General features: G+C 42.4%; 1 protein-coding gene across 5 annotated transcripts in view; it reads left to right on the forward strand.

Moving 5' to 3' along the window:
• The window catches only part of MEIS1 (Meis homeobox 1), a 243,921-nt gene that overhangs the window by 185,208 nt on the left and 46,636 nt on the right, over positions 1 to 12,077 (forward strand). For all 5 annotated transcript variants that reach the window (XR_012579446.1, XR_012579444.1, XR_012579447.1 and 2 more), the window contains one exon: positions 7,519 to 7,664. Coding sequence is in view for 1 of the 5 variants with exons in the window: in XM_074537012.1 (XP_074393113.1) it covers positions 7,519 to 7,664 (146 nt within the window). In the remaining 4 variants the exon portion in view is untranslated. The remainder of the gene's footprint in view (positions 1 to 7,518; positions 7,665 to 12,077) is intronic.

Below are 12,077 nucleotides of genomic sequence, written 5' to 3' on the forward strand. Positions count from 1 at the left end.
CATGGTGGAGCTGTCCTGTGCTCCTGCTGCTTCTTGTGCTCCTGCTTTACAAGGAAGTAAGTCGGATGGAATCCAGTGGTGGATTTACCCGTGTCTCAGTTGTGTGTAGTTGACTTTTCATGGAGAATGCAACTGATGGGACTAGTTCTCCTGATGAGGTTGGAGAGGATAGATTTTGTAAAAAAGACCTGTATTTGAACAAAGAAAGGAAAAGCAGCTTTTCCCAAGAAGTTGTGGAACCATCATGGTGGCTTTCAGGTTAGGGGAAGAAACTCCCCAACTTTTTAAGCTTTTTACCATTCTTGGTTAAAGCAGGATGTTTTTCTGTTTAGCCAGATACTTTTATGTAGGGTATTTGCTTCCAACTGCTCAAAAGTAAACTTCAGTTGCTGGCAGCAGAAAGTTGTTTGCTTCCCATACAATGAGTTGCTTTCTTTTTAGTATTTCATTTGGTGATGCACAGCTCCAGAAATATGGCACAACTTACCCATAATAATGTAGTTTTTTGAACCTCATTAAGAAGTGCTACCTGGTGCAAGAGAAGAGGTTTCCTTCACTTCAGCTATAAAAAGCTGCCAAAGAAATGAAAATGAGTAAAATCTGTGGGTTTCCCCCACTATTTGTGAATGCTGTTTTTACTCTTTGCGTAGACAACTGATTTGCTCATTGCTTGCATGAAGGGTATTTAAGTAAAAAAAAAATTGAGTTCCTAGAGAAAGGTGTTCTCGTCTCTGAAGAACAAAGTACAATGGTTTAAGGAAAAACTTTGGAAGTTTGTGAAATGCCACAGTGTAATTTATATTTTTCCAGGTTTTACTATTTGTGAATATTTGTGTAGGATATTTTTGCAACTTTGTCCTTTAGCATCTTGTAAATATGGATGCTATCTGTTACTGACAACTTCCCACTGTTTATGTCATGATCTGAATCCTTGCATGAAACATGCACTGCATCTCCTTAAGAGATTTGTGCATACTCAGGCACATGGTATTTGTTCCTTGCTAATCCTCATTTCCAACCTTGTTGTTCCTCATTAACTTTTTATTAAGTATATTTGAGGAGGCTTTCTCCTAAAGGAATATGAAAAAAAAAGGTCCCTCATCAACACCATTTTTCAAATTCACAAGCAGAGCTACATCATCATAGTAAATTATTTTTTGGGCATTCTGTAGGCCACTCTGTGCTGAGGTGATTGCCATTGACCTCAGGAGCTCCAGGAGTGGGTGCTTCTTCACATCTGACAAACCATGGATCCAAAATAATAGAAAATGCTTTTCCCAGTAAAGAAATTCCATAGTTATTTTATGTTTTCTGAAGTACCTTTTTTTGGTAGTCCCATTCTCATGCTTTGCTTGGGCATTGGCAGATTGAGAGCCATCAGTGAATTAATGTTACATATGCAATATATGCATGTCTGTTTAAATTTTAAAATTACATGTTTTGAGGAAATATTCTAAACTTAATGGCCTTTTAATGTTAAAATTTGTGTTTCTCCTCAATGGATAGGTACAGCTTGGTTTAGCAGCTGGGCACATACCCACAGACTCTGTCAGTGCCTTCCAGCTCTCTCCTGGCATACGTGAGCACTCAGCCCCTGTGCTGCTCAGCTTGCCTTTTTAGCCACCTTGCTCTAGGGAGGAATGATACTTCCTGAGTAGTGAACTTGTCCTTCAGTACTTGTGGACATGAATAATAGCTGCACTGACTCATGTCAGAGTCATTTGGGTGTGACTTCTGCTCACCACATTCCTGTGCCAAGTTGGTTGTGTCTGAAACAAATTGAAAAATATATACGTATAAAGAAATTTCCACATTCTTTGGTTGCCCAAAGAATCTGTTCAAAGCTGGTGGTCTGAAATGATCTTTGTTCTATTTCCTGTGAACATATTCCCTCTCTTGCTTCACAGAAAAGTTTGTTGCATCTGTGGACCTGCTTTTTTTGAGAATTTATAATTTTGTACCTCATAGGAAAATGTCACACATAAGCCTGGTTTGCTCCATAAAAAGTTGTCATGGTGGATGTGTGGGTAAACTGGAGTTTTGTTTCTGTAAGGGATAACACAGGTAAAGCTGTGGAAATCACAGTAGTTACTCTAAATTAGTATATGACACAGAAGAAAGGTTAAGGAAAGCAATTTTGCCACTTACAGTCTCTCTAGTACATTATGTTGTTTGAAGCTAATGAATCTTCCTTTCCACTTACTTGGAAAGGTTACTGAAAAGTTTTTGGTTCTTAGAATATTTAAAAGAGAAAGGAACCAACAGAGCTGTGGATGGACAGCTAAACATGGATGGACAGTGAGCAGTTAAATACTTAGCTTTGGCAGTTTAAGATTTCTCATGCTACAGAAGCAGGAATTTGAGGAACTTGCATTTAAATGATTGCAAAAAATTATTATAGAATTAGGGGGAAAAAAAAGACAATACTGAAAAGGCCCTGAATTTTGGGCCATCATGTTAGATGTTTCAGTTCATAGCACTGAATGCATTATAAATCTATTACAGAAGTCAACAGGTTTTGTCCAAACACAGTGTATATTTAAATTATATTAGCTCATGAAATACAAAAGTAAATGCAAACTGTGAAGTTTTTCTAGGAGGCAGAAACTGTTTTTAACAGGAGACATTTGGACACATACAAATAAGTTGAACATAAGGAGCTTTTAGTCAGTCCACATAAAAGTTGCTCCAGGCCTTTCCTAGGGCTTCTGGGTGCACATCTTTAACATTTTCTCCTGTGAACTCCTTAAAGCAGTATATTTAGATTCCTGTGTAGAACTGGGCTGTATAAGCTGCAAGTGTTTGTAATATTGTTTGGTATACTTCAGCAAAGCCGGTGCCCTGCTCTTCCCTTCTCCCAGAAAATTGAACACTAGACCCCAAAAGCCCTCTCAGATGTCCTGTCAGAGGAATGGGAAGTAGACTTGACAGTAGGACAGGGCTATGTGGAGTGAGAAATAAGCTGTTACATCTGGTGAAGGTACTTTTAGTAAAGCTGTATTTAGAGCTTTGATACTGAAGTTTCTGGTCGGTTAAAATCATTTGAGGATGTTCGTCTAAAGAGCTCCATGCAGAGGCATGGGTTTTGTAGTCAAGCAAAAGGCTAGAGTTTTTAGAACATCTGAATTTCGCATCCTTTCAGAAACCTCCATGACTTGGGATTGGGAATATTTATGTCATATCTGGGCAGCCTCAATGGTTGAGGTTTGAGAGTAGATTTGGGAGCTAGAGTGGCTGAAAGTTGCCCAGCTGTGCCACACTGCCAGACTTTCCAGTGTTGCGGGGTGATGACATTTAACTGGAGTTTGGTGTGGGAGTGAGGGAGAGTTTGAATCACCAGTAAACTCCTGCCACGACCATGGCTGCTGAAGGCAAGTGCCTGTGCCAAGTTGCTCTCCAGAAGCACCTATTTTGTCAACAAAGGTTTATAACATATCACCCGGGACAAAGAGAGCATTACCCACTTGAGGGGCTGCTATAAAGTTGCTTGCCCTTTGCTGCTTCTGCCTCTGATTTTTGGGGGAGTGGGAGGGGAAGGGAGGTTGTAAGGCATGGTGACAGTGGAGAGGGGAATGCAGTGAGAGGAGCCCCTGCTGGCATGGCCAGTCTGAGCCATTCAGCAGGGCTGAATACGATAAATGCTGCTTTATCCCTTCTTGAATGGAACAAGATAGCACAGCCTAAATGCCTGGGTGTGCTTAAATAGGCAACTCTGGGATGCTGGAGTTGAGGGCATTTGAAATCGGAGCTCCCCAACAGCCAGGGAGCTGCCACAGGTCACCTGCCTTGCTCCGTGGGGATTGGCCCAGGTCTGTCAAGAAATCGTCCATGGACGAATTGTAGTACAAATTCCTTTCTCTGTTGGTTGGCCTCTTTCACTAGACCATGGCCTATAAAAAATTGTGTAAAAACAATTCTTAAATATTATTTGAAAGGGCAAACGGCCACGCTGAAAGGTTTGACAGTTTGACATATAGCGCCTGGTTCTGCTCGCCAGGGAACGGGCGTGCGGAGTCTGGGCTCTCCTTCTGCTCCTTACAGGCTCTGCGTTTGCTTTTTTTTTTTAAAGTAGCATCTAGTTGCTGTGCAGAGTTGCTGTGCTCCCAGCAATTTGACAGGCAACGAGTCTGCTTCAGTGATCTTAAATCCTTTTAGACTAATTTGCGAGCGAGCAGAAAAACAGCTAGCACCTTCAGATCCAGCACTCAAAACCAGGGAATCAGGTATTGCCAATTAAAGTGCCATTTCCAACCATCATATCAAGACAGATTACTTGCAGTTCCTCTGATAATGTCACGCCATGCCTAAAGAGAAAGTGAGACGGAGTTTCTCCATGGACAAAGGATCTGCATGGACCAAACTGATCGGGGAGCAGGGCAGAGGGAGCTCGATGGGGATCATGCACACACCCACGCATATGTGCAGCATAAAGGCGAACGCTGTGCCCGCTTTGACCCCAAATAGCCATGGGCCATTCTGAAGAGCCTGTGGCCCCTCAGTCACTGGCCTACTAGTTAATTGCCACACGGACTTCGTGACACATGGGCAGATAATATGACATTTTCGGTTTCTGTCACTAGCAAACGCCACAGCGTTGCTTGCACTAGTTGCTAAGAAGCTGTCAGAAACCATTAGCAGCTGGCTAAAGTTGCCCTATGGCATTTCCTCATGGCATCAGCAAAACAAGCATAAATCACCCAGCGGAGCCTCCCGCTATACTAATGAGGCTGTAAGCTTGTTTATGGACTAGCATCATTTCTATGATTATTTCCACCTTTTCAGTTCGCCTTCATTTGGCGGCAGGAGAAGTCAACTTCAGGAGCAGAGTTGCCACCGACATTTTACAAATGCAATTCGTAGCTGCTACCGTGTGGCTGGTCAGTGGTGCTTCAAGTTTGTTTAGTGATCTTTAAAAGGAGGAAAAGAGGGGGGGAAAAGAAAAGGAGGGGGAAATCTCTGGAGACCTCACAGAGGTGAGTGTATCGAGTTGCAAAGTAGATGGAAATACTAAAATCCACAATTGACCATTTAGACTTCTCTCTGTGGTTTCAGTCTTTACGGGATCAATTTTCCATTAAAAAAAAGTGGAAGAGGTTAAACAGTTTACAGAAGTCGACTGAAGCCTTTGCTCCAAGGATAGCCGGGTGCTTTCTTATCCCCTCACTGCTTTTCACTTTCTCTAACTTGTGTCGGTCGAGGCCAGGGTTTATTGTTTTAGGCTTTTCTGAACATACACCAGTATTTACACTGGATTGAAAGCATTTGCTTCCAATGAAAATCTTGTCTTAGATTACAGCCCAGCAGTGTAATTTCCCTCCCAGATGGGAGTAAAGTAGCAGTATTTGCCTAAAAACAGTAGGAAGAACAAACTATGCATTAAGCCAAGGCTGTTTTTGGCTTGAGCTAATGATGTAACAGAAACCTTTTATTTGGGATAGGTCACTGCCCGGGATTGAAGGAGGTGATCTGGCTCACGCTTGAAAGGTTTCTCCATTGTATCTACATAAGTCTTCACTTAAAAAATCCTGTTCCTAATGCTTCTGCTTTCATACAGCAGAAATAAACAGGAAAGGTTCTGGGGAGTGTTATAGGTGGAATGCAGAAAGCTTTTCCTCCCCTAATGGAGGATATAATTCAGGTGCCCTGGAGGCATGCTTTCAGGAATTCTTTTGCCCGAGGTAATGGGAAGCTAAGGCTGCTTGAAGGCCTTGATTATCTATTGATGCACAAAGCTGGAAAAAAAGTCATCTCCCTTGGATTATAGTAGATATTTCCATAAATTATCAATGAGTCCTCCTCCCATCAGGCATGAGGCAATGCCTGCTAAATTAATCTGAAGGGGGTTTGAAATGAGTATATTTTTAAAAAAATGGGGTGGGAGAGAGGGTGGGTGGACAATGGCAGGGAGGTGGTGAAAGGCTGTGTCATTAGGTTAGAAGCTTTTCATTTTTAATCAATGAATGCGTAATACTTTTCTTTTCCTTGTTTGCCTCTTGCAGACAGAAAGTAGATTAGCCCATGGAATTTTAAATGCTGTTGAGTTGTTTCCTTTGCTCATGTTTCTTTTATGAATTATTATTTTATATGGTGAATTGCTTCTCTGTATAAAAGCCTTTTTTTACGTACTGGGCTTTCAAAGAATTTGTTGGATATCTAATTTCTTCATAAAAATCTTGTGTTTGTCTGTAACTACCCAAGGTTACAGTTTCATTAAAGACACAGGCCAAGTCATAAGGACAATTATAAATTTGCCACACTAAGAATATAACACTAATAATAGCTTTTTTTTTTTTGGTGCTGAAAGCTGTTTAACAAATCATGACAGTCTGCATCCCTTTTTTTAAAATATATTTTATTTCTGTCCCTAACAGAGATAGTTTGTATTCAGCCAAACTGAGATTACTTTCTTCATCATTCTTGCCCAGGGGTGCAAAAAACACTTGCCTAATAACATCACAACTCCGTGTTGCTACAAATACAGTGTCTTTGGAAGCCAGGATATGTTGTTCAGTCCACATGCATTCAACACAAAGACTTCTTTGCTCTGTGGGCTTGTTTATAAACTGCTTTCAGTGTTTGCAACAGAAATTGCATGCAAACTGCTAGGCACTGCAACTTTTGTTTTCCCTTGGCCGCTAAGCCATCAGCCCAGACCCAAGCGGGCTGTTGCACAGTGGCATCCTCCCACAGACGTGTTGCTAATGTGATGAGAACTGTCTGAGACCTTCTCTGCGTTAAGGAAATTCATTCTGGATCAGTGATTGTTTCACAGAAGCAGACACCTATTACAAATATGGCACACTGGCACAAAGCAGGGTGTTAATTCCTAATGGTGTATATCAAATTGGTGCCTGCTTATCCCCCTCTGAATTTCTTTTGGCTGGGGCTGGGAAGAGGGGACCCAGTTAGCTACCCACCTCCTATCAAAGAATCAGGGGAAGTCCAACATCTGTAAAAGACTTAACATAAGCAATGCCTCAATAATCTGAGTTTTTTTCTGAATTTGCTGAGAGCATATGATGTTGCAAGGGAGCTGAATTCACCCCACTTTTCACACCGCAGGGTGGGATGAGGCACCCAGCTTCACACATGTCATGATCCCCATCCCAGAACACCCTTGATGCTTTCCTAATTGTCAGCTCAGCCAAAGTAGCTGATTGGGATGAATCTTTGGGAAGTGACCTAGTGTGAAGAAGAGCCAGCATTTCCACCTTTGCAAGTTGGGTGCTTGCAAATATTTTTTATAATTTATAAGCACTTTTTGTTCTGGGTTACAATGGCAGAGATGGCCACACTCTCTTTCAAGATAAACCGGCATGGGGCTAACACATTTCTGAGCCCCTCCCTCTCCCCATGTCTCTTCCCCCCCCTTCCCCCATCCCCTCAACCCCTGGTGAATTACATTGTTAAAGAATTTATACCTCATTTAAATATTCATGCAGTTTATACCCAAAGCCAGGCTTCGGCTGAAGTATATAAAGGTAGCATAAGTCAAAATTTGATTCACTATATTTACAGGTGACGGCTTGGACAACAGTGTAGCTTCCCCCAGCACAGGTGATGATGATGATCCAGATAAGGACAAAAAGCGACATAAAAAGCGTGGCATCTTTCCCAAAGTAGCCACAAATATCATGAGGGCATGGCTGTTCCAGCATCTAACAGTAAGTGAACTCTAGATCACATATGCAAAATAAAACATGGATAATGTCATAGTTGTAGTAGTCATAGAAAGCAAAAAATACATATGATGTTGCTGCCAGGCAGTAGAGGGACTTTTCTGAGCAGAGTTGTTGTTGTTGCCTCATTTGCTAGATGCCAGGGGAAGTGCATAGAGCGTATGTTTTTATGGTATGGGGGTTTTTTGTGTGTGTGTTGTTTTTAGATTTGTTTGTTTGAGACACAATTGTTAAGGGGACATCACTGCCAAATGTGATTTTTACTTAAAGCTTATATGAACACAACCTTGCAGACCTGTCCTGCTTTGCAGTGAGTATCACTGCATTGGAGCACAGAGCAGCATTTGGCCTCTGGTTCTATGCTCCAGAGAATTGCAGAAAACAATTGGGGAGATTAAAAAACAAAGCCAGAAGCAAACAAAGACCTTATTCAGATGTTTGTCAGAGATCATCAGAAGCTTCATGATGAAAGGTCTGAATGTGTCTGGTTTAATAGCAAAGTATAATTTTTGTCTTTGAGACATTCTCATTCCCAGAGTGTAAGTTACCCCTGTATTTAATGTTAGGAAGTGGTGGGGGTATGCACAGTTATTTCTGTTACCACAGCTACCTGTATAGGGTTATTTATTCCTGGGATTAGAAATCAAAGCTCTGTACAGGTGTGTGGGGTTAAGCTGGATGCTGCAGCTGCTCTCAAGGCTTTAATTATAAATACACACTTTAATTATATAATACACACCACACCTTCAAACATTAGCCACTGGAAAAATGTTTCTAATGCCATTCTCCTTCTTCATCAAATTATGGTGATCTGTCACTGTGTTTTTATCCACCATGGGGATCTGGGCTTTGAGCCCCAGGTTTTTTGCCTCAGCCTTTCTGTGCCAGGAGGATAAGGGTCAGGAAGGGGCTGCTAGGGTGTCTGCAGGTGGTGGTGAAGAAGGGCTCCTGCCTCTAACCCCGTAGCTGACTCTTCTCTGCCTGTAGCTAGGGTCAGGATGAAACTAGAAGCTGGCCAGCTTGCCCAGCCCTGGTGGGAGCTGTGCCAAGGGTGTACTCATAAAGAGGAGGAAGTGCTCATGCACATCACCCCTCCATCCGCTGCTGAGCCAAGAAACCAGATATCTGCCATGACTCTTGTCAGCACGGGGATCAGGCAGGGAATCCTGTCCTGTGCAGGCCTGGGTTGCTATGAATGAACCTTCATGTTGGAGGCCAGAGAGGGCCTCAGATATCTCCAGGTTAATCTCTCTGGCAGACTCCATGTCAACCATGCCCCAGCTTTGCCAGGTCCTCAGCCCTGTCTGGTGTGTTCATCGCTTCCCAAAGGCTGAGGTCCCTTTGGTGGTGATGGCTCCTCCTTTGTAGGTCCTCACCCAAGATGGGCTGACACCTGGTATCTCTCTGCAGGTAGGTGTGAGGTTAAGGAAATCCACCCCCAGAGCAGTCCATGGGTGCTGTGCCAGCAGCAGTGCTCACACCAGCCTGATGTACCTGTTAGGTACTCTTAGGTTCAGGAGTCAGGGGAGGCCCTGGGAGCTCTGCAGTCAGGACAAGGCACACCAGGGAACACTGAACAACTGCTTGTCAGTTCCTGTAGTTTCCCATGAGGAATTGCAAATTAAGTACTATAAATATTTTTTCCTGAAAGTGGCCTGTTTTTGTGTTTGTGTCAGTAAATAAAGCATCACCTAAATCTGAGCACAGGAACACAAAGGTCAATACTGGCAAACTGTTTGAGCAGTCTTCAATGCACTCTTAGCCTGGGCATTCCAAATGCCTTCCTGGGAATATGGCAGAAGGCTACAGGGTGTCTCTAAAAAGCCTTTGTGGTGGGAGACGCCCTGTGTAGAGCATTTAACTACATGAGCTTGACCTGACCCTGCAGCTAATTTCATGCTTAGTCTCAGGACCAGGGAACAGATTGAACAGACTCCCTCGCTGTTTCACCTGTGTTAGGTGCAGGGTTTTAGTGGCTTTTTGCTCTTCTCCTGTGTGGTAATAGTGTTCAAAAGAGGAGAGTGCCTACTGAGCTTGCTCCAGGCTCCTAGCAGCCCCTGGGAGACAATATCTGGACATCTGCTTGTAAGGTGGTCTCTGCTTCTGGAAGACTCAAATACAGAAAGAACCATTCCCTCCAGGACCTATGCAATGCTGCATTTTCTATCTTGTAACACTGAGCTATAGCTTGCTTTAAAAATCCACCATCCCCGGTGCATCCCCAGCCATGTGAAGCATGCAGTTTTTTTACAGGGCAGCATGGTGGATTCAGATTTTATCTGATCAGTTCAGTAAAACAGAATTGGTTTATCCAGTCTGACCTCCAGGCAGGACCTTGAAACACACCCTAAGTAGGATCTTGGACAGTTTCCTTGAATTAAAACATGTCTGAAGAACATTGTAGGCTCTTCCAAGCACTGAAGCAGCAGAGCATGTTCACAGGCTGCTTGAGGTGCAAAAAAACACCAAAACATACCCAGGCCCAAAAAATGGCTGTGATAAGAGCTGAGGAGTAGTGGGGGGAGAGACTGAAGGAATTAAAACTCCTGTTCATTTTTGAGGGCATCTGGGCTTCATGGCTGCTCTTATAACACTGCACAATGGTATAGGTGGTGTCCCCACCTGATGTCCTTGCTGCAGGAGGGAGATCATCCTGAGGAAGCCAGAGATCCCATAACAGTTTGTTTATTTATTTATTTACCCATTTAATTATCAGTGGATTTGGTTTTCTGTAGGGTGAACACCAGGTCCTCCATAAAGTGGGAGGTGAGGAAAGACAGAGGGATGGTTCTGTTTAGGCAGGGGATATGTCATGACTGGTGATACCTCTCTTTTGCCCCTAAAGGCAGCACTTTACCTGCCTTCATTTTGCCATCTGAAAAATGGCAGAGAAGAAATGAGCAGCAGTTAAGTGCAAAATCCAGCATCCCATTGACCATTGGTGCTTCCTAACTGAGGTGTTAGTTGGGAGTCCTCCTTTTCAAAAGCAGGGTGTTTTTCACAGTTGTAATATTAATACACACCAGTAGCATGGAATTAAATAAAATAGACAGTAATTGCTATGTCTGTCATACTAATAATTATTGGTTGGAAAGACCTAAAATAAATATTGGACAATTATAGCCTTTCAAAAGTGGATAGGTTGGGTTAGTTCCTTCTATGCAGTTATTCCATCTCCAAGAGCTTTAAGTCTTCCTCTGTGTACTGACTTCATTTCCGAAGGTTTGTCCCCTAGTTCTTGTTTCACGCTCAGGAGGAAATTAATTTTTTTCTCTCCGGATGCTGAAGTGTTTGGGCAGGAGTTCCCACTCAGTGTCAGGCTCCAGCACCACCACTCCCCCCTCCCCCAGTATTTTGACTGATGTGCAGAACTGAGTTGACATATGCCCAAAGGGTAGGCAAGCACTGTCCTCTGCAGATGCAGGCAGTATGCTCTGAAGCTTCTCAAGGGATAAATCAGGGGATAAATTCATCCAAATTGCCCTTTTTTACCTCCTTTTGGAATAATAACAATAAAAACAATCAGCTAAAACAATTGCTAAAGTGCTGACCAGACTCACACTTGCAGGATATTTTTTTAACTGTTTAGTGTTCAATTTAATTTTGCTTAAACATCTGGGTTGGAGGAGCTGCTCAGGTGGGCTGTTAGTTGGGCAAAATGTAGTGGTGGAGCTTGTCAAAACTTTTCATGGTAGTTTATGATACCATCTCATGAATTTGGAGGTTTATGAAATCTGGTTTTAGGATTTTGCTACAAATTTGAGATGGAAGCTAGTTACTGTCTAGAACAAAAGAAAAAATAAAAGAAGAAGAATAATTTGGTGAAGAACTGCTAAAGTTGAGTCAAAATTGAGAAGAGTCTTGTGGAGTGGTGTTAGACGAGCATTAAATGGCAGGGTCTGGATGAGGGACTGAGGCAAACCAGTTCTGTGCTTTGCTTTAGAAAGTCACCCTAAGGATAAATTCAGGGTGTGTTGCAGCCCAGCAATGTTTTACAGGCCTTTTAGACTTCTAAATTTTTTTTTTTTATTTTTTTTCCTTGATCACTTAACACTCAGGGGTCATTTCTCCCCCCTAATTTTTCAAGCATATCTCCTCACTGCAATGTACATCCCTCAGTGAAATAAGGGAAAAGCTTGGGGGAGGGGAATTAAAAAATAATCTTGCTTACAGTTAAATCTGTGTAAATTTAATCGTGGCAACAGAGTTAGTTTCTGCTTCAGCCCATCCTAGGCTTTTGTCCCAGCAATGGTATTATTGGTACTTGGAATTGATATAAATACCTTTTTGTTCAAAACTAGGAGAAGGGAGTTTGTGGGGTGTTCTTTTCAAGTGTTTTTACTTATTGCAAATACTCTGCATCCTTTAAATCCAGCTTAATTTAAAATGTTGGGATTC

Source organism: Zonotrichia albicollis, chromosome 3, assembly GCF_047830755.1.
Source record: "Zonotrichia albicollis isolate bZonAlb1 chromosome 3, bZonAlb1.hap1, whole genome shotgun sequence".
In the NCBI taxonomy this organism is placed as follows: Eukaryota; Metazoa; Chordata; class Aves; order Passeriformes; family Passerellidae; genus Zonotrichia; species Zonotrichia albicollis.